This window comes from Engraulis encrasicolus, chromosome 22, assembly GCF_034702125.1.
Source record: "Engraulis encrasicolus isolate BLACKSEA-1 chromosome 22, IST_EnEncr_1.0, whole genome shotgun sequence".
Taxonomy (NCBI): Eukaryota; Metazoa; Chordata; class Actinopteri; order Clupeiformes; family Engraulidae; genus Engraulis; species Engraulis encrasicolus.
The window spans coordinates 12,076,143-12,097,979 of NC_085878.1; the positions used below are offsets into that span (position 1 = coordinate 12,076,143).

General features: G+C 42.6%; 1 protein-coding gene across 2 annotated transcripts; it reads right to left on the reverse strand.

The window, feature by feature from the left end:
- Positions 1–772: 772 nt before the first annotated feature.
- scg3 (secretogranin III) lies at positions 773–20,035 on the reverse strand. Of its 2 annotated transcripts, none has more exons than XM_063189053.1 (12): positions 19,684–20,035; positions 19,095–19,147; positions 18,799–18,838; positions 18,484–18,705; positions 16,277–16,440; positions 15,436–15,600; positions 14,246–14,540; positions 13,208–13,324; positions 8,692–8,775; positions 7,878–7,988; positions 6,464–6,553; positions 773–1,740 (listed from the first exon to the last, which is right to left on the reverse strand). In XM_063189053.1, exons 1-12 carry the CDS (start codon positions 19,778–19,780, stop codon positions 1,622–1,624), a joined length of 1,557 nt encoding a protein of 518 aa, XP_063045123.1. In that variant the 5' UTR covers positions 19,781–20,035; the 3' UTR covers positions 773–1,621. The 2 variants fall into 2 exon arrangements, with proteins under 2 accessions (XP_063045123.1, XP_063045122.1); XM_063189052.1 differs by having other exon boundaries at positions 16,277–16,443.
- Between the last annotated feature and the right edge of the window lie 1,802 nt (positions 20,036–21,837).

Sequence of the window (21,837 nt, forward strand, 5' to 3'; positions counted from 1 at the left end):
TGCAATGTAATATAAAGAATGCAACTTTGTAACTGGCAGAATAGTGGTTAATTTTGAAAGCATGTGTTTTATTGTCGGTGCCTAAATCTTGTCATACATCCAGTGTGTTTTGTTTTTTTAGCAGATGTGTTCTCCCAATGATATGATGAGTGTTCATTTTTTTTATGGAGTGTTTTATGAAGGGAAAAGTGTGCAGTGACCATGAGCAAGTGTGTAGCATAAAGCAAAATGTGTGTTGCTGAATTGCTACAGTGTTAAGCAGAACTTTTGTTTAAGGTACGGCACACTGTGTTTAAGTTATATTACCAACAACTTAACAATATGCTATTTGGGTCTAAGCATCAGCCTATAGTGTTCAAGCAGTAGGCAAATACTGTAAATATTTCAGGTGTCTTTTTGATACACCATCTTAATACCCCTGTGTTTACAAGCTTTGAGGCATAGAAGCTGAACCGCTTGAATGCAACAAACATTCAAAATGACCCAACAATAATCATCCATATTTGCAGCTTTGCAGAAATCTAAGATGGGCATTAGTAGCCCAGCCTATATTTTGTTTCATGAATTGGATTGTCTGAAATTACCAGGCACTATAAATACAACAGTAGCTTCCAGCCAGTTGAGGAAAATCAATCGCGACCAGTCACAGATTGATTTCGCCATGATCACTGTCTCTTTTACACTCACTCACACAACAGTGTGTGTATGTGTCGCAGCAGTGTACCATTATAATTTACATTCACAATAAAGCCACGCCACCAACTACAAGGATAAAGAAAGGCAATGTTTTATTCGCGTTTACATTTTGGAAAAAATCACATATTTACATTTAAAAATACTTGATTCTGTGTCGTCTAGAGTAGTGAACAGTAAAACATACTGAGACGTGCGAAAGATAATAACCATATTGCAGGTGCAGAAGTCTGAAAAAAAACAAAGATCCGTTTTTCACATGGACAAACAACAATAAACAAAACGGAATAAAGAGAAATGCCACTCGGATGACCTCGAAACAGAACTTTTTTTGGTTGAATGAAACAGCTGTTGACACGATTGTTATGCTTACATTAGAGAAACAATAACATTCTAGGACTGATTACACAGAATGGATACAATTTTGAATGCAAAGGTCTTGGTTGTCTATTGCAAAACAGGAGTAGATGCAAACAGCTACAAGTGTGATCGTCATTCTATGGTCTAAAATAATTTCACCCATTCATTCCATATTAGAGACAGAGGGGTGAGTCATGTGAGGAAGGCAGTGTCCTAGTTTGCAGGTTTCCGTCGGGATCGATAAATAGGTGTTTTTTGGTTATTGTTTTGCTAGTAATTTATAGATTATTAAAAAGTATTGTCAGGTAATTGTTTGACTGGTATTCATCTACTTGCTACCCAGAGCTAACATGTTTCAACCAGATGCTGTCAATACTAGAAGGCTCTTAGCAATGTTGTCGTTATTGCATTCATATTCAGTTTAACCAGTCGGATGGAGGCGTTTACAGTACAATCCAATATAATTGTCATTTCTCCGTCAGCGTATAGAACAATCACATACAGTAGATGCCATAGCCTAGTAGAGAGGTGGCCCAGGAGCAGAGAGAAGCAGCGGGTGGGCTGGTGTCTACATGCTGCCGTAGATCCTCTTGATGACCTCCCCCTCCTCCTTCTCCAGGATGCCCTTGTCAATGTAGCTGTCCACCTGCTGGTCCATGAAGTCCCGAAGCTTGGACAGGTCGTAATCTGAGGACAAGATCATGGAGAAAACATGTTAGTGAATCCGACTCAAGTCAAGTTGTGTTTGTTTGCATAGCATATTTTCATCATGAAGTCTATTGGCTTGTGCAGGTCGTAGTCTAGGGAAGATAGAAAAAGGGGAAGTAATGTTGCTGAAAGTTTATTTGTATGGTTTTGACGATGAAGCCCCTCAGCTTGTTAGGTTGAGTAAAGTGAAAATATATTCATTTCATACAGTGCATTTGATCATGAGGTCCTTTTTGCGGACAGGTTGTTTTATTGGAGAAGAACGGAAAGAGTCTTAGAAAAGGGGAAACAATATTAGTACATCTGAGTAAAACCATGTTATGTTTTGTTTACTGTACTGCACATTTGAAAATAACAACAATGACCCCCAGTGCTTATACCAAACATTAAGCAAGTCTGACATTCTGTAATTCTCCCAGAAGGTAAGGATGTCTCTCTCTCTCTCTGATGGTAATAGGTTACAATTATAGATGTGTGATAAAGCAACATAAGGCGACAGTATTTACACAGTCACATCTCTGCTTATATCATGCACCCACACAGGGATCTCTTGCATCGGCGGGCATGCAGTGCAACCTTGTGATAATCGGCCTCTTTTATAAAACGTGTGAGCCGCAGGTGGTGTGTGGGAGGAAGATCAGCGCTTCGTGTACGATCTGTTTTTATAACAAAGCTTCAGTTCTAAAAATTCAGACCCTTTGGGGATTTTGGTTTGATTTCTTTCCATGTGAATTATGAGAAACACAAGTTTTCATATTGTTTGGACCAATGGTTATTTGAACAGTGTCTTGTCTCACATTTTGATAAGGACTTTGTCTTTCTATACCTTCAACTGACTGGCTGTATTGAGGTTATATGAAATAGTATTCACCCCTGAACATTACTTCTATGAACATTCCTGTGATGCAGGTACTGTATGTTCTTTCACAATATCATTTTAAATAGCTGAAATTAATATACAGTGTGGAGAATAAGTATTTGATCCCTTGCTGATTTTGTTGGTTTGCCAACTAATAAAGGCATGATCATTCTATAATATTAGTGATAAAATGTATTCTAATATGGAGAGACAGAATACCAAAAAGAAAATCCAGAAATTAACTCTAAAGAATATATATTAATTGATTTATATTTCATTGAGGGAAATAAGTATTTGATCCCCTGCCAACCATTAAGAGTTCTGATGCCGCAGATCAAATGGCACTTCCAATCAACTTGTTATCTGAATTGAACACACCTGTTAATAGTAACCTGCACAAAAGACACATTGAATCTGCAGAATCAGTCCATAGAATCAGTTAATCAATCAAACTAAACTCACCAACATGGGACAGACCAGCTCTCAAAGGATGTCAGGGACAACATTTTAGAACTCAACAAGGCTGAAATGGGCTCCTGGACATTAAGGAGCAAACTGTTGGCGCATTTCTTCCCAATTTTAGGACATACAAAATGATAATCAATCATCAATCTTAGGCCTGTCTGTGGTTCCATACAAGATTTGACCTTATGTGAATTTAATAACCAGAAAACATTAAAACTGTATGGGAGGAGCTAGGAAATGATCTCAAGGCAGCTGGGACCTCAATCACTAAGAAAACTATTGGAAACACTTAATACCACAGGGGATTAAAATCCTGCAGCGCATGTATGGTACCCCTGCTTCAGAAGGAACCTGTTCAGGCTCACCTGAGGTTTGCCAATGAACATCAAACTGGATTAGGATATGATTGGGAGGTGCTGGAATCAGATGTCACCAAAATCAAACTGTTTGGCATTAACACAACTCATTGTGTTTGGAGGAAGAGAAATGCTGCCTATGATCCCAAGAACAACACCTTCTCCAAAATCATACATGAAAATGGAAACATAATGTTTTGAGGTTGTTTGTCTGGCCAAGACACAGGACAACTTCACATCGTCAAGAAATGGATGGAGGGAGACATGTAAACGTACAATGCTGCATGCCAACCTCTTTCCCACCACCACTAGACTGAAGGTGGGTCATGGATTGGCCTCCCAGTATGATAATAATCCATAACATACAGCCCAAGCAATGAAGGAGTAGCTCAAGCAGAAGCTCATTAAGGTCATGAGGTGGCCTAGACAGTTTTCAAACATTAACCCTATAATAATCATGTGAAGGGAACAGAAGCTCCCATTGGCCAAACTACAGTCATACAACTTAAATGATTTAGAGATGATCTGCAAAGAAAAGTGGACAAAAATCCTTTCTAATATGTCCACAAACATTGTCATTAACTGAAAGAAACATCTGACCTCTGTACAAGAAAACAAGGGCTTTGCCACCAAGTATTTTGTCTTCTTTGACTAGAGGGGTCAAATACTTATTTTCCTCAATGGAATACAAATCAATTAAAATATATTCTTCAAAGTTATTTTCTGGATTTTCTTTTTGATATTCTGTCTCTCCATATTAGAATACGTTTTATCATTAATATTATAGAATAATCATGTCTTTATTAGTGGCCAAACCAACAAAATCAGCAAGGGATCAAATACTTATTCCCCTCACTGTATGTGTTATATAAAATGGAATTCACCCCCAATTTACATTACTTGTATGAACTTTCCAGTGGTGTCGCTACATTTTTCATAAAACACCATGGGTTTAAATTTCCATTACAGCTTCAGCTCCTCATTTTCAAGCGGGTGGATCCTGAGGCCCCTCAGTTAAAAATGCCCATGTCTAAACAGTGGGAAATGACCCCCTGGAGCCATAGAGGGGTCCCTTTTCAGTGGCACCAAAGAGCCCTCTAGGCAGGGAGCACCTATTATATGGCCCTTTGTATCCCACTTCCCTTTAGCTGCAGATCAATCCCAGACTGAGGGGCTGTCTGTTCCCAGATACCCAAATTCACTTCTTCTGCATGTTAATGGCCCCCCAGCGGGTGCGGAGCGGGAACATCAATGCACAATAAACAACGCAGCACAGGGGCCCGACACTTCACTACACTACACTTCTCTTCACTGGGGCCCTTGATTGAGATTGGAGAGAGAGAGAGAGAGAGAGAGAGAGAGAGAGAGAGAGAGAGAGAGAGAGAGGAGAGAGACAGACAGATACAGATGGAGATAGAGGAAGAGAGAGAGAGGGAGAGGGAGAGAGGAGGGAGAGGTGACGGGACGGTGGACAAGCCAGGAATAAGAAATTAGAGAAGAGGTGGAGGAAAACAGACGATGATTCATGCCTCACTGACGAGATAGAAGCGTGTGGAAATGAGAAGGATAAAAGACAAGAAAGAAAATGATATCCATTTTCTTTAGACACAGAACAGCCTGCTGTTGATGTGCCCGGAGGACATCTATATTTTTTTAATCACATGCTTTCATTCACCTCTGCCTGAGTCCGAGAGTTAAAAGAGTGTTCTATTTTGGGAAAGCTTTTATGGCTGGTTTAGCGTTCAGCAGCCAGCGTGCACAGCTGACCTTCTGTGGAGATGAATATTCCCAACTCATTACCATTTCATCTCCTCTCTCTTCATTAGATGCTAACAGGAAAGGTATATGTTGCACAGGGCAATCTGCACTTACATTGAAAGTCCAAGAAATGGGTGATTTGTCCACAGTAAAATAGAAGAAACCCTACATCACAGTGCTCAGGGTATATTATTGTGTGTGACTTGGCAGATTAGATTCTTCAGATTAAATTGAACTCTACTGCCATTAAACATGTAAAAGCACAGTGGTTATAGTGGCTACATGTAGGCTCTATTTTGACTATCTAGAATTAGAGTCTTGAGCAGCAACATGCTACACTACCAGGGGCGGTTTTTAATATGGATGTATTCAGATGTGCTTTGAGCATCTCTGCCTGTTTCCATGCCAGTGAGCAGATTTGGGCGCTTCAGGTGGGTCCAACAGTTACAGAAAGCGTCTCTTTGTTTCTTCACAAACAATAGCCCACGATCCCTCAAATTAGGGCAATCCTCATCAAGGATGCATGCATATTCACCAAATCATCTGGATAAGCCACCAGAACACTAATTTCCATTGCTAATGCCAGTGTGACTAATAAGAGGGGACCTAAAGAGTGTGGCCTGCCTCCCTCCCCTCTCTCCTCTCCACAGCGTATCTAATCTCCATGTTGCCCTCCCTCTGCACTCCATCACCACTAGCCCCATATAGTGCATGCTGTAGGTACGAACGCTTCCCTAAACAAGGTCACACTCAGACTCACTTAATGAGGGGGACAATTTATGGGGCTGCTCGTTTGGTGGTGCTTAAGAGTGGCTTTACCGCTGATGCATAGCGTAAGCTTAAGTGGCCAAGGGTACAGCTGACAACTGTCCCACTTTCTCTTATCTAAGACCCATCTCCAAACATCATTTCACTATGCTGCAGTCATTTCTTACTTAATTTACACATTTTAGTTATTCATCAAAAGTCCTTTATTTATAATAAAGTCAATATGTTTGAACAGTTCCATCAGTAATTAAATGTTGACAAGTATGGTCATCACATCAAATGCGTGGTAAACTCCTTCTAAACTTGCACATCTTCAGATGTTGTTTACAAGTTAAGAATCGGGGTAGCTCCCCACATCCCCTCCCAAAACACCCAGATCAGTCAGCGCGGTGTATCCCACTTTCTCCTTATCTAGGACACTGTTTATGTGGGCCAGCATGGTCCACTGGTAAAGCTAAAGCTGAAGAGGAGGACATACAGTAAGAGCACCGCTTACCCTCCTTGTTGCCATCTTTGTTGTGCTTCTTTAGCCACTCGATGTTCTTCCTGATGGCCTCCAAATACGTCTCCGACTTGGCTGGGTGGCCTGCAGAGAGGGTGGGAGGGGGTGGAGGTGGGGGTGATAGACATAGAATGAGGTTAAGCTCTTTTAAGCTCCATTTTTCTTTTGTTTTTCTGGAGCCGTCTTTTTTTGGTTCCCTTTTGTACAATGATGTTAAAGTCTTTCGGATGAGTGCATTTACACAAAGACTACATACAAGTATGTGGAAAATAAATACATGCAGCATAATTCTTCCACTTTTGTACACAAAGCCTTTCAGATGACTGCATTTGCACAAAGACTTTACACAGAACTACATATGTAAGACAATAAATACAGTTAATGCCGCAGATGTTTCCACCAAAATAAGCCTTTTGAATTACAGTAGGTCAGAGAAAAAAAACGCAAACGGTTCAAATGTACAGTCGACCTATTTATTATTAATGCTTGCAATATACAATGTAAAAGATATTCTGCTAAATGTGTGTGGGTATGTGATCACAGTGATCTGTCCCTTGGGACAAGGAGTCGTGCAGGGATGAGCCTGGCCTGTGCAAGTGAAACTGGACAGCCACACTCATCCCTGTGGAGAAAGCAGATGGACCTATCAAATGGTGCGTTGCTCTCTCTCTCTCTCTCTCTCTCTCTCTCTCTCTCTCTCTCTCTCTCTCTCTCTCTCTCTCTCTCTCTCTCTCTCTCTCTCTCTCTCTCTCTCTCTCTCTCTCTCTCTCCAATTTGCGGCATATGTCCCTGCATCCTCCCTGTTTCTTTTTGTCTTCCTGTTTCTCTCTAGTAGTAACAGTGACCGTCAAGGGCCTCAAGAACAGAATGCTGTTAACTTAAATATCCCTAAATAATCATGAAATGAATGAATGCCCAATTTATGTTACATTTTCGTTGCATGCGTAGGCTGCTGTACTGTATATGCATAGTCAAAACCAACAACAAATGCCTTTTAATTCTCATTCCATCTCCTTCAGCGCTTGATAATAGATTGATGCTCTCAAAACCACTTCTTTTCAAGTGTGAGAAAAGTGGTACTTCTAAAGCTAAAGACTGAGGACCTATGGCTCTGATCCACTTATTGTGAATATGCGTGAATGTGTGCGTGTGTGTGTGTGTGTGTGTGTGTGTGTGTGTGTGTGTGTGTGTGTGTGTGTGTGTGTGTGTGTGTGTGTGTGTGTGTGTGTGTGTGTGTGTGCACGCGTGCATGCGCACACGCGTATGCACTCATGACTGTATACATTATGCACATGTCTGCACGTGTCTATAACATATTCAGTGTGTACTGCATATGACTGTGCCTGTGTCTGTGTATGTGTGTCTATGTGTGTGAATGTGTACGTATTATACTGCATATCCAACTCACTGGTCTCTGTAGCAGCCTGTGCGTCTTTAGTGGAGTCCTTCAGAGCCTCATACTCCTTCTGCATCTTGGCTGCCTCTGCCTTAGTGTTGTCATCATCGTCTGTCAGCTTACCTGAAACACACACACACACACACACACACACACACACACACACACACACACACACACACACACACACACACACACACACACACACACACACACACACACACACACACAGACACAGACAAACAGTCAGGTGTTGCTGTGTTGATTCACAATACCTGCCTCCCTGCCAGTGTCTTAATCTGGTTGCTCTTTCATGTTTGAATGTCATTGAGTCATTGGATGTTTCCTTTGAGTCCTTTCCGGGGTAGTTAGCTACAGAATTGCAGGCTTTTAAATATTATTATAGACGATAAATAAGTACAAATCATTGCTTTACCAAAGCCTTAAGGCATTACTTTGAAGAACTGAAGTCTGAAAATAAAATGTTTTGTTCCTTTCATGCTTTGACCTGTTTTCTGCAAAGTGCTGTTACAAAACAATATAGCATAAACACCTGCTTGTTTTTGGGTCATGGCCAGTTTCGTCACAAAAATTGTTTTTTTTGAACCACAACATTTTAAAATGATTTTGCAATTTCTGTGGTTCCCCATTTCTTGACCCTGACTTGTTTCTGGAGTTACGTTCATAGCTTAATGTAAATATAAAGACTCAGATGCTCCGTCTACCACACTTAAGCCAGACAAAAGAGAAGAGAATGCAAAATATATTTTTTATATTTTCGCAAAGAATGTAAAAAAATGTTGTAGTCAGTGAAGAGCCCATGTACCTGTGGGTGGCGTCAGCACTGGGATCCCCAGGGTCTTGCCCAACTTATTCTTGGTCTGCATGGCGATCATGGCATCCAGGTTCTCTGCAGAGAAATAGTCAAAAAATATTGCTTTACACTACACCAAATTACATTACATTAGCCCATCTTTCCATACATTGTTTTATTAAATTACATGGCATTTGGCAGACGCTTTCTAACCAAAGTGACTTACATTCGAGGACAGAATCATAGGCAATATCACTAGCAGATACAAAGAGCACAGTAAATAGACAGAACAACAAGTACAGATGCTAAGTAGGGTTAGTTTTTGTTGTTGCTGTTTAAGTAATTAGCACAGGGTTAAGTAGAGTACACACACACATACAGCTCAAGCACTAGTGAAGTAGATAGTCACAAAAGAGGAGAAGTATTACATTACACTGTGTGCATTACACTACATGGTGACATAACTTGTAATAGTTTTTCATTCTATACTGATTGCATTACACTTCATAACATAATATTACCAAATGACTTAACAATGAAGTGTGATGTATATCGCTATACAGAAATTCAGATTTGATGTTTGAGTTCATTTGGTTTCAACACACTTTAGTTATCTGATTTCCAACATGAATAAAGAGGCTAAGCTTTATGCTTTGAGTAAGCAATTCTCGTTAAGCTTTGCCACTGGACCAGTCCTTTGTTAATTGCTGGACAATTTAGAAGAGCTTTGTTGTGGGTATAAAGTGCCGTTAAGTTCAGTTTGTTTGCCCTGCATGCAGGGAGGTTAAAAATAGTGAGTGTGGACCTCATCTGTCCATCTCTTATTTGATGCGGTTGGTTTTGTTATGTGCTGGCGGTTCAAAACAACTTTGCTTAATGACTTCCCAGCTGCCTACACTCACATTTCCTCTTCGGATTTGGACTTTAGGATTTCTCGTCCATTATCTGCACTATGGGACTGTAAAATCCTATCGTTAAAGCACGGTATCTACTGTCCAATCAGAAAATCATACATTATGACAAATTGTCCAAAGTGGGAATACATTTTTGCTATTAAATGAAAGGATTTAGTAGGAAGAAGAGGTTTAATGTGCCATAGAAATGGGAGTTACTGCGTCAATTCTACCAGGAAGATTCATATTTGTTCACTAACATCAAATGTTCACTAACCAATCAGTCTCTCCCTTTCCGCAACAAGTTCTGTATCTCTCGCATCAGTATCATCTAGGCTAATGATTATTGTCCCATCACAGCAAGCTGAGCTGGGAATTTCTATGCCATTAATGCATCCTTTCTCCATCAGCCAATAGAACTTCTTTGTGTCTTTTTAAAAATCTCCAGTCTAACTCTGTTCTCTGCTACCTAGCGTAAGCCGACTTTGACGTCACCTCCACGACTCCAGCCAACGTCATCAGTGGGTTTCCATCTGTAAAAGGGGCCGGCTATGCCTACTTCAATCTCCAATGGGAGGATATGTGCTCCGTCCACAGATTTCATGGCAAAATTTTGCACCAAAGAGATCTTCACGGGCCATGTTATCTAACTTCATGTACAATGACTACATCCTCCAAGAACATTACGACACCAAAGACCACACTGCATATGATACACTCTTACATCTGCACTAACACAGCATACGGCAAGCATACGGTAAGTTGCTTTTTGCCATTGTGTGTGTATGTTTGTGTGCCTGTGTGCTTGTGTGCCTGTGTGTGTGTGTGTCTTTAGGTGTGTGTGTGTCTTTAGGTGTGTGTGTCGGTGTGTGTATGTGTGTGTGTGTGTGTGTGTGTGTGTGTGTGTGTGTGTGTGTGTGTGTGTGTGTGTGTGTGTGTGTGTTTAGGCATTTGTGTGTGTTTAGGTGTGTTTATGCGTGTATGCATGAGTGCCTGGGGATGGGATGGAGAGGGGGTAGTGGTGGGGGGTTATCTCCATTGAACAGATCTAAACAGAGTGACAGGTGACTCATCCCTGTCACAAAGGAGATCGCCAGCGGCACCGTTACTAGGCAACACACTCGTCTTCCACGGGCCCTGGTCACCATAGTGGCTTGACAATAAAGCAGCTGGGGTTGCTGTGGAAACCCTTCTCTTTTTACGTAATGGAGGAGGAGGAGGGGCGGGTAGGCCATGCATGATGTTATCTGTGTGTGCGTGTGTATGCATGTGCGTACGTGTGTGTGTGTGTTTGTGTGCGTACGTGTGTGTCTGTGTGTCTGTATGCTATCTTAATGATTCGGACTAAGCTCGTTACTGTGCCCTGAACACAGCATAAATAAATCACAGGGTGGGGTAATTGCAAGGAGGGGGCGGTGTATGCATGGAGGACAAAAGCGTCTGGGGGTGGAGGGTGGTGGAGGAGAGGAGGCACAGGAAGCAGTGACAGGTGGGCAGGCTAGGCAGGGTGGAGGTTGGCCTGGGCCGGGTTGGACTTGCTGGGCAGCCAGGCGTATAATGAGACCTGGAGCAGGGCAGGGCTCAGGGTCTTGTTGCCTGTTGTTTCCCCAAATACATTTAACCCATTTTAGCCTGATGACTCGTACATGTTGTTTAACCTTTGGTCCCTGGAGACACATATGCTGCATTCAGGCTCTTGAGATTTAGGTTTTTATAGGCTGAGGGCAACTTTCCCAATAAGGGTTTAGGCATTCGGCAGGTGCTTTAGGCGTCAATGGGTTAAGCAAACACACAACACGTGTACACCTTAATGGTGTGTGAAATGTTTTCTGTGTGCTTTTACTGTGGGGCCTGGCTCCAATGCCGTCCTGCCACTAATGCACTAATGTGACTGATGATGCAACCTGTTGACTCTTGGTCAACAGATTTGGTGCTTTCCCAAATCTTTCAGGTATCATGGATGATGCTCACTAAAGCTTTATAATAATACAATTATATAATATTGAATAATGTGTTTTGTCCCGAAATCTTTAAAGATACAATGTACAATTTGCATTCAAATACTATTGCTGTTTGATAAATGCTATAAATACAGTTTATCAAATAAATACTGCTATTCCAATCCTCTGATGTCTTGCTTTGTCCAAAGTTAACTTCAGAGATCACAGCACTAAAGCCAGGCCAAATACTGTTGAGTGCAATCTGTTTTTCCTCAATTAGTTATGGTCATACAAAGAAAAGCTGCCCTGTTAGGAAGATTACATCAAAGAGAGACCAGAGCGGTTTCCAGAACAGCCAGTCACGTCCCCCTATCTCCCTGCAGCAGGTAGAATTGAGTGCACAGCTGCCACCTGGATTGGGTAACAGGCCTCTGATGAGACTGGCTTGCTTTTGAAAAGCACACGCAATCTAATGGTACATCAAACACACACACACACAAACGCGGAGATGCACACGTACACAGGCACCCACACACGCAGGCAACCACACACACCACACAGGCACCCACGCACACGCACACATACACATACAGTACAAATACACCTACACCTACACCTACACCTACACCTACACACTCGCTCTCTCTCTCTCTCTCTCTCTCTCTCTCTCTCACACACACACACACACACACACACACACACACACACACACACACACACACACACACACACACACACACACACACTCATACACATGCATGTACACATACTCTGACAAGATGCACTATGCAGTATAATGAAACTCCTCACCATCAAAACTGGGTCTCACAACAAGCCCAGAAGGCCCAAAATAAAACTCTCCACAATGCAACAAAACACACTCCCTTGGCATTTCACTCAGCGAAAAACAACTCTCACAGAAAACAGTCCATCTCTCTCCACTGCGTTTTCCTCCTCTGTCGCAATGTCAAATTACTGCACAAAGATATCCATCAGGACTTGATATTTGATCTCATACAGTAACTGTTATGTGTGGCCACTCTTGATATATCATCTTAGAGAGCCACTGGAAGAAAGGGAAGTGTTGTCTTCTAATGTGCAGAGAACTGCTCTGTGGAGAGAAATCTTCTGCCTGCTCCACACGGCACGTGTACATTTGACCAGCACATGATCTTGGTCAATAAATTAGATCAATACAGGACATTACAAATGCCGGTTTCCTTTTTTACATACTGCTCAGATTACAGCCTTGTCTTGACCACGGATGCAACGGCCTTCCACGTACAGTAGCAGTATATAAGATATGCCGTAGACAGGCGCTTGGATCAATTTGTTTCCATTTACAGAGGCACGTGACTAACCTGGCCCAGCCATCCTTAAGCTTCCACTCAATTCTCATTTCCCTACATTTTATGTCTGGAACTGTCATTCTGGGGCGAGGCTACATAGGTTTCCAGTCAACCAAGCCATTTGGTAAGCAGGGAAGGGACGAGGGAGAGGAGTGGACGATGAGGAATTAGATACAAGTTTAAATGTCACGAGTCACGACTAATGTTAACTATTGGGTTCCCAACCAAAACCTGCGCACAATTTGGCAGCTTTGCAGCCTAGCAGCTGCAGACACTCTTTGTGAAATGGGTACGTGGGTATAATGGGGCTAGGATAGGACATAGGGCTAAGATGCCCACAGCTTACCCAGATAGGAGACTCCTTCCTCTGGGGTGATGGTGCCGTACTTGACCATCATCTTTACAAAGTCAATCAGGGTCTTCATGATGGTGATCAGAGTCTCCCTCTCCTCAGCATCTTGCTCTGAGAGGAAACATTACATTTGGAAAGTTAGAAATGTGACTGAGTTAAAAGTACTGCCCTCTAAGATTTGCAGACATGCTATTGACTAATACATTCTTCTCATTAAAGTTGAAATAATTAAAAAAATATTTGCAACTATACAGAGCACGGAAAAGTATTAAAACAGTTTGAAAAATTATTTTAAAAGATTGATTCATCTGTTTCCCCTGTAATTACGTATGGGCTGAATGATGACCATAACACAATTCATTTCCAGGGGGTAACAAAATAAGAAAAAATAAGAAAATGGACATTCAAACTCTATTTGTTTCAACATTTTTGGCTATGAATAAAATGTTGCGTGAACACCATTTAAGTGTTAAAGATGAGAGAAAACCAAGGCTCATTATTCTTTACAAAATTGATTTTGTTTTGGGATGTGGGTGGAGAACGTGACTGGGAAATGTGGCTGCTAGAGACAGGAGATGAGTCATATGGGGGTGTGACCATATGGACAACAGCGCTGCGCTGTACTATGTCCTTTCCAATGTCACTGACAAAGAAACACATATTACCTTGTACAGTATAATGACAATAACGTTGGCGCAATGTGAAATGCGTCAGGTGCAGAGTTAATTACACACCAACAGTATGCTTGATATCAAATATTAATCATTGCACAGGAAATAAAAAGGTCACTCAGACAATGAACTGCAGATGACAAATTCCCAATCAGGTATGAACCTGCTGTGAGTAACTGTAATGGAGAATGATAATCTGTGATAGCTTATCACATTTTCCCTCCAAATACACACACACACTGCCATGCAGAACGCACACTACATGCAAAACACCCACTCTCCATCCAACACGCACACACACGGGCGTGCGCGCGCACACACACACACACACGCGCGCACAAACACAAGCGTGTCCCCCCACCTGAGTCGAGGCTCTTGAGGAGGCGGTAGAAGTTGGGGAAGTACTGCAGGTCCTGCAGGCTGTCCACGGGGCTCAGCTCGTTCCTGTCGTTCCCCTCGCTGGCCACGTCCCAGGTGGTGTCTGGCGCGGCTGCGTTCCTCTCCTCGGTGTCCTCGGTGTCCTCCGTGTCCTCAGCGTCCGTATCCCTCTCCGTCTCTGCCTCCGCCTCCGTCTCTGTCTCTGCGTCCTCGTTGGCTTGGTTGGCTGCCTCCTCGTCCTCATCGTAGCGTCGGCTGGGCAGCCTGTCCGTCTCCTCCTGACAGCCAGCACAGTGGGGGGGAAGTAGGTCAGGCGCGGGAAGTGTGTGTGTGTGTGTGTGTGTGTGTGTGTGTGTGTGTGTGTGTGTGTGTGTGTGTGTGCGTGTGTGTGTAGAGTGTGCAGTCTTAGAGATGACTGTATGACGGAAACGGTATGTCAAATATTAGATCAAATACAAAAATACATGTATGCAACTCTCCAGAGAACTTTCCAGAGAACTTCTACCACGTGAAGAGCAATCATGACTGCATAGGCAACACATTTAGATTGAGGTAAATGGCAAAAAAAGAAAAAATAATCTTCAGGGCTCTTCCTATTATTAAATAACATCAACATCATCAGTAATGACTCATGTGTATGTAGCTGTATCTATTTCCTATGTGTCACTATGACATCTATCGTTAATGTTTATAAACATCCTATGAGTCACTTTAGAGTTGAGGCAATAAGCAAATCATGCAAGACAAATATACCCCCATTAAGTCAAAGAGAGCCCCAGTTCTATCATGTTGGTAAGTAAAACCATTTGTAGAGGAAATTATGACTGTCAACTTAAGTCAGCCGTACCCCCATTAAGTCAAAGAGACCTCCAGGACCGCAAGACAAGTCTGCCCCATTACACAAAGTGAAAAATAAGGTGTTAATTCAGCACTAATACTTGTGCTGAATACATCTTGCCTTTGATCCCAGAGTACTCTCTACGTGTTGGGTTAACACTACAGTGTTTACTGTACAAGTAAAAGAGTCCAAGACTGTTCCAGTCCTACAATGTTGTTGGTAAATAAAACCAGTAGTAAAGGTCATCATGTCTATGTGTACAAACGTCTGGCCCCATTAAGTCAAAGTCCAAGTCTACCCCTCCGTTGAGACCAAGAGAGCTCCTCCGTTCCTACCATGTTGTCCTCTGGTGCGGCGTCCATGTCGTCTCCCCTGGAGATGGGGTAGTCCATGCTGATGTCGGGCTCCTCGATCTCGTTGTCCTTGGCATTCTTGGTGATGAGCTCCTGTAGGGCCTGGGCCACCTCGTACTCCAGAGTGTCCGCCTGACTGTCTGTGATCTGGACGGAAACGAGTAGAAGATTTGTGGGGCGGTGCGTTTGTTTCTGGTTCATTTTTTTGCGCAGGCTACACAGTAAAAATTTCCATCAGAACATTGTTCTGAGAATGTATGATCCCAGACGCTTTTTTGTTCATTCAACTCTTTGAGTGTTGACTTTAACACCACATCAGCGCATATATGGCTCCACAGTGTTTATTCAAAACTCAGAGTTGATTTGACCACTAGTATCGAATGGGCCCATATATTATCTGAAAAGTGTTGAATTAACACTACCATTTTTATTGTGTACCTACATACAATATAAAAGAGTCCTCTGACCTACATTGGCCGACAGACCAGCAAATGGATGGAACCGATGTACGAACCAACCAACATAGTATATAGAGTTGCTGCATGTGACTAAAACACATCATACTATGTATTTACTGACACTGTACATACCAAACACTAACCCTAACAATATGGTGCAGTGTAAGTACATGCGGTTACATGTTGTTATGGACACATTCTGCATAATTGATGCAAGAGACAGTAAAATAGTGTTCATGCTAGTATGCTTTCTTCTTTCCTCATATTTCACTGCATGTCTTAGTCAGCACACATATGCTAGACAAGCACCCACTCAAGCGCGGCTCTCATCATATAAACTAGATGGAAGTGAAGCTGTCATTTACCAGTCCGAGCTTGAGTAGTTTTGACACGATCCTGTCAAACACGCCTCTGTCGTCCTCCTCGTAGATCTTCTTGGCGATCTTCTGGACGATGTCATCGGCCGTCAGAGGAGTGCCGTCCAGCTGACGGAAACTCTCCGGGTCATCCGACGAGGCAGGGGAGCCATCTTCTGTGAAATAGTGCAGATAAATCATCATCATCACTCCACATTTCTCTCCAATATAATGGTGTATGTCTACTGTATGTAATGGAAAATGTGTGTGTGCTTATGTGTGTCACAACGCTTTCATATTTTCCATTGGCAGGGCCTGTACTTTCTTATTTTGTAAATACATGGTTAGAATAGAAACTGTGTGGCAGGACAGGAGTATATATACATAAACACCAACCATTAGTCCATAATGATAAGTCACTAACCAAAAAACCCAGCACCTAAAGCCACAACTTATCAGTTCTTCCATCATAGAGGTTATTAATGACACCTCTCCCCTAATCCAGCCGCACCAGAGGATGTGAGTGAAAGGGATATAGCGCTGGGAGTACACATCTACCCACAGCCAAACCCCATGTTGCTTTGCTGCTGTAATTTGACTCTTATATAATGCGCCATGATGGCGAGCCGGCTTTGTACATGACAATGCAGATCCTGCTCTCTCTCTCTCTCTCTCTCTCTCTCTCTCTCTCTCTCTCTCTCTCTCTCTCTCTCTCTCTCTCTCTCTCTCTCTCTCTCTCTCTCTCTCTCTCACTCTCTCTCTCTCACTCTCGCTGCTTATTGTCTCCAACCAATCTAAAAAAACATCCCAACAGTAGCCAAGTAATCCCACTTCAGAGCTGTGGATTTTTAAAGCTTTAAAAAATGATTCTAAATATTTTAAAGAAAAATATCACTCTTGCACTTGCTGTCCAACTGGCTGCAGTTTTCAGCTGGCATGCAGCACCATCCGCAGAGCATCAAATAATGTGCAACAACAGGACTCCTTTGCCAAGCCCTGAGTGAGTGTGACGTGAGCCAGCAGCCAGTTGCTGCTGACCTAGCTGCATTAAGCATGGTTAAAGTGATTGGACTCAGCAAGAAGGAGCGCCCTGGATCCTGGATCACAGAGGTAGGAGACCGAGAGAGGCAAAGAGAAGAGAAGAGAAGAGAAGAGAAGAGAAGAGAAGAGAAGAGAAGAGAAGAGAAGAGAAGAGAAGAGAAGTTATAAGGGAGGAAGAGAACTTCAGGGAAAAGAAGAGAAGAGAGGCAAAGAGAAGAGGCGAGAAGAGAAGATTGCATAGATTATAGGGTGGGAACACACACAGACTGGAGGGGAACACTGATTTGGCTTCAAAAGCAAACGCCAACACCACATGCATGAGCCCCTGGCCGAGGCGGGTATTGATCCAGGATCGAATTGGGGTGTGGGTGTGTTTCTCCTGCAAAAACTACAGCACTGCAACCAACAGCAAACAGTCAAGATACACAGACAGTGTCTAACAGAAAGACAAGCAGATCAACACAATGGTTCACTAGAGGACAATGTCCTCATAATTGGCTGTCAAAAGCTATTGAATGGAAACCAGCTCAACTGCACGGAAACCCAACTTCCACGAAGGGGAGAGAGTCAGTTAACAAGGTTTTCGGTTTGCAGAATGGGTTCAGAGAAACTGATACTGAACCAGACAGGGAGAGGGTTTTAACATGGCCTGAGGCTGACAGACGGGCAACAGATAATCCCCCTATCGCATCCTCTTCAAACGGGACGTCTCTAGACTGACCTGTCAGCTCAGTGCTGGATGCAGAATTAAAGATCAAAGCGTCAGACAGACAGGCCAGGAACATCCCCTCCTAGATACAGTGGCTACAGCAGCAGCAGCAGCAGCACAAAAACACTCACAAAAACCCATTTCACCATGTTTTCGTGGCAGATCATACTGAACACAATTATTTTCTTCTTTTTTTTTTAGTTTAAATGGTGAGGTATTTAATATCCTTTTACTTTGGAAAAGCAATAACATCAGTCCAATACCACATACTAAACATCACCATAAACTTCCATAAGGATTAAAAATATATGGTTTAACATACATGAGTGTTTGGATAGGTTGTCTTCAACAGCAATCATCTCTGCTTCAACAAAGACTTTGTTTGCTTAGTCTTTACCACCTTCGCGCAGATAGTTTGGCGTCGTTATTGGTAATTGCATCTATGTTAACAAATACGTTTTATTACCTTGATATTTGTAGTCCATGCCATTCTTGGTGGAGTCATAGTCGTCTGCCAGCCTCCTGCTCTTGGTGGAGTCAGCCTCATCAGGGACGAAGTGCTCTCTGCTGGATTTGGGGGTCTCGTTTGCCTTTTGCTTGGACTTTTCTGCCAGTGACTTCAGCACTGCAAAGTCATCACTGTCTGAGTTGCTTGCCAAGGCACTCAACTCCTCCACGGCTTTTGATTCTGAAAAACAAAATGTGACTTTAAATATCATCACCAAATTACAATTGATAGGTTCTTTTTTTTAGAGGTGGTGTCAGAGTGATTTTTCTGTACCTGTCGTGTCTGCCCTTTTGATGCTGTCAGCTTCAGCAATCTGTTTGAAAGACAAGAAATATGTTTACCATCTAAGTCAAGTGGGATCCAAAATAATGTAAAATTATGTGATAGGCTGCTGTTATAGGCTATTTTCTATACATATTGATGAGAATAAGGACACTGATTAGACTACATTGATAGGACACGAATGGCAGAAAGAAATGGAAGCATCATAAACAAAATTTGTATATCAAGTATGATGACATATCAAATGTAGGATATAAAATGTAACACCAACAGGTAGCATGACACACCTGTTCTTGAACGGGTCTCTCCTCCGTTAACTCTCTGTTGTGTACAGTTTTATCTGAAAACAACAAATGAGACATTTTCAAAAAGGGGGAACTGTTGCACACACCATATTGAACCCTCTGTTGGATGTCTAGGCTATAATTTTAGATCAGATTTATGATAGCTGTGCAGGAAATGGCCTGATGCTTTACATTCACAAAATAAAAATGTAGCTATTTGGCCTAGCAGTGCAGAGGATGCTACACTGTAGCTTGTTCAGTTTTTCTCACGGTGTCCAATCGGAGTGCGCGAAGAGTAAGCGGCTTAGTGAGCAAAAGATTAAACTGTCATGAAAATAGAACGCAATCGACTTACAATTACACGGACCAAACAAAATATACTACTGCCCTAACATTCCCCTCTTTTTTCAATTCAATTGTTCAATGTAGATTTTATGTCTATCGTATATGACTTGTTCTTCACTGGTAGCATTTAGAGAATGAGTGGGAATTTGTTATCGCGCCTTATCGCCATGGAAAACCCTCTTTCGTGACTCCCCCAGTAGTTTCTCACATGACTTCATATGACTGTGTTGTTGAGAAGGCCACTTACCGTCAGCATTGGCAGGTGTTGGGAAGGCAGACAACTGATGTATCGTTAAAGCTAAAAGCTGAATGAAGACCAGGATCCACAAGCTCTTTGACGCCATCCTTGAATGTATGTCCGTGAAATGAATAGGGTTGTGACCAGGAGTGAAGCTCCTGGTATATTCGCCGTGTAGTTAGCCTACTCGCAGCACAGCCTCTTCACACGACTACGGCAAGAAAGTGCTGACAGGTTTGGACAGCTCCACTTGCTCGCGGTGGCGTTGCTTCTCCTGCGCTGTCCGGTGGAGAAGCGCGCGCTGATGGGGAGTTTGCGAGCGCTGTTGTGGAGCTGTTAAGTACCCGCAGTGCTGAAATCAGGTCGCTGGCTATAATTAAAAAGTGATAAGCGGGTAGGGCTCGCTGGTCTTTAAGCTGTGCGTGTGCTCACACCTGCCACCTAGCAGTAGCATCCGAAACATACACCACGCTCTCAGAAGCAGACTGATCGAATTGGTGGACGCCGTCGTAAATCCGCCCTTGTGCGTCACTCACCTCATTTTACAACCTGCGTCAGACAATCCTATTTTTTCCGAGAGCATCATTTCAATACCAGAAACGACTGGGTGGCAGTTGACAACAAAGGGCAGAGTGCATAAATGGCGATGGTGGGCCCATAAGACTAAGGCCATGATGCTTAATGTAAATACAACGTTGGAAAAACGCGTATACCCACTGCTAAAAGCGCACTAAATCCAAAACCAGGAGCATATACTGATAAAAAAAAATATTTAAAATAAAAATCTACAGTATTATCTGTGTTTATTCAGCCAGCTTTGTTTTTTTTTCCTTTAACATCTGTGCTTGGTCCTTTCCCGGTTTGGCACTAGACGCTCCCTCTCAGGATGCGAGGCAGGCGCCGCGGGCTGCTGCTACCACCTGCAGGTGATGTAGGAAGCTATTCCTCTGCTTCAGCATAAACAGGGTGGAGAACAGCCAACTCTTGATCTTACCTATCCACGTTGGCAGAAAACTCTCTGAAGTTATTTTTCATTTTAGCTTTTTAAATGTTAGATAGGGTCAATAACTCCCCAAGTCAGAATCCTATAGGATTCATATTTCTATGGGGGTAAATAATAGGCTTAATATGGCTTAATTCCATTGTTTGGAATAGATTGAGGCTTCCTATAGTTAACAGCTAGGCCTACTACCTTGTACTGTATTAGGTTCCATAATAATGAGACGTTTGCACCTAACCTGGCTCTCGGTAGAACCATTCGTCTGGCAAGACCCAGGTTTGCATTGCACAGAACTATTTGACACCAACAGCTTTCGCCCTCATTGTAACAGCGCCATCGCGTGGAAAATTAAAACTCTTACATCAGACTAGAGCAGAGCATCATAGGGATTTGTGCCTCCTTCAGTATTGTCCATTACACATCAAATTCTCTTTTTTGTGTGGAAAAAAGTTATCATCAGTGACATTGTCTTGAGCAGAAAGTGTGGGTGCATTGTATTTAACTTCCCCTTGGCATGACACCACAAATTACCTCAAGAAGCGAGCCCAACAATTGATAATAACAATCACCGACAACAACACCGTCCACCCGGACAGGAAGAGTGGAAGATGAGTTGATGAAGGAAGCAGAGTGAGGAGAAGAAGAGAATTGAAGGAAGCGATGTGCAACTTTTCCTTTTAGGGGCCTCGTGGGCATCAAAAGGCAGCAGCAGCTTCTCCCTGAAGAAGCTTCTGGAAGCTTTGTGTAGTGCGCGAGCGCCATAAAAATTTAGGACATAAACAATTGTGCTGACCGTTTCCTGTACACACATTGTTATAAATAGCATTAAGTGGTTTGGATTTGTGTTGGGGGAAATTTTGAAGCAAACTGTGGCTATGATTGATTTCATTTTCAGAAACAGTGCCATGTGACTTTTTGTTTTCTTATTTGTTTTTGTAGACTAGGCCCTAGATGCCCTAAGTGGTGCTTGCTTGCATCAGCATTTCATCAAGAGGACACAGAGAGGACAATGCAGAAAAACATTCATGATGAATTCCTGCAGGCACAGATGACTCAAGACTCCTAACAAAGACGAAAATGTTTGTTTTTCCCCCTCAACAACTTTATTGCTTGTAAAATGTACTTGTCAGCCTTCAAGGGCTCTGTCATGTGGGCTCCATCCA

What these genes read in the sequence shown, in the direction of transcription:
- scg3 (XM_063189052.1), bottom strand. Translation starts at nt 19,780, where the DNA reads ATGGCGTCAAAGAGCTTGTGGATCCTGGTCTTCATTCAGCTTTTAGCT. An exon ending in AGAGACCCGTTCAAGAACAG is followed by an intron (nt 18,839 to 19,094) that starts GTGTGTCATGCT and finishes TCTTTCAAACAG; the next exon opens with ATTGCTGAAGCTGACAGCAT. An exon ending in CCGCACCAGAGGACAACATG is followed by an intron (nt 14,541 to 15,435) that starts GTAGGAACGGAG and finishes GCTGGCTGTCAG; the next exon opens with GAGGAGACGGACAGGCTGCC.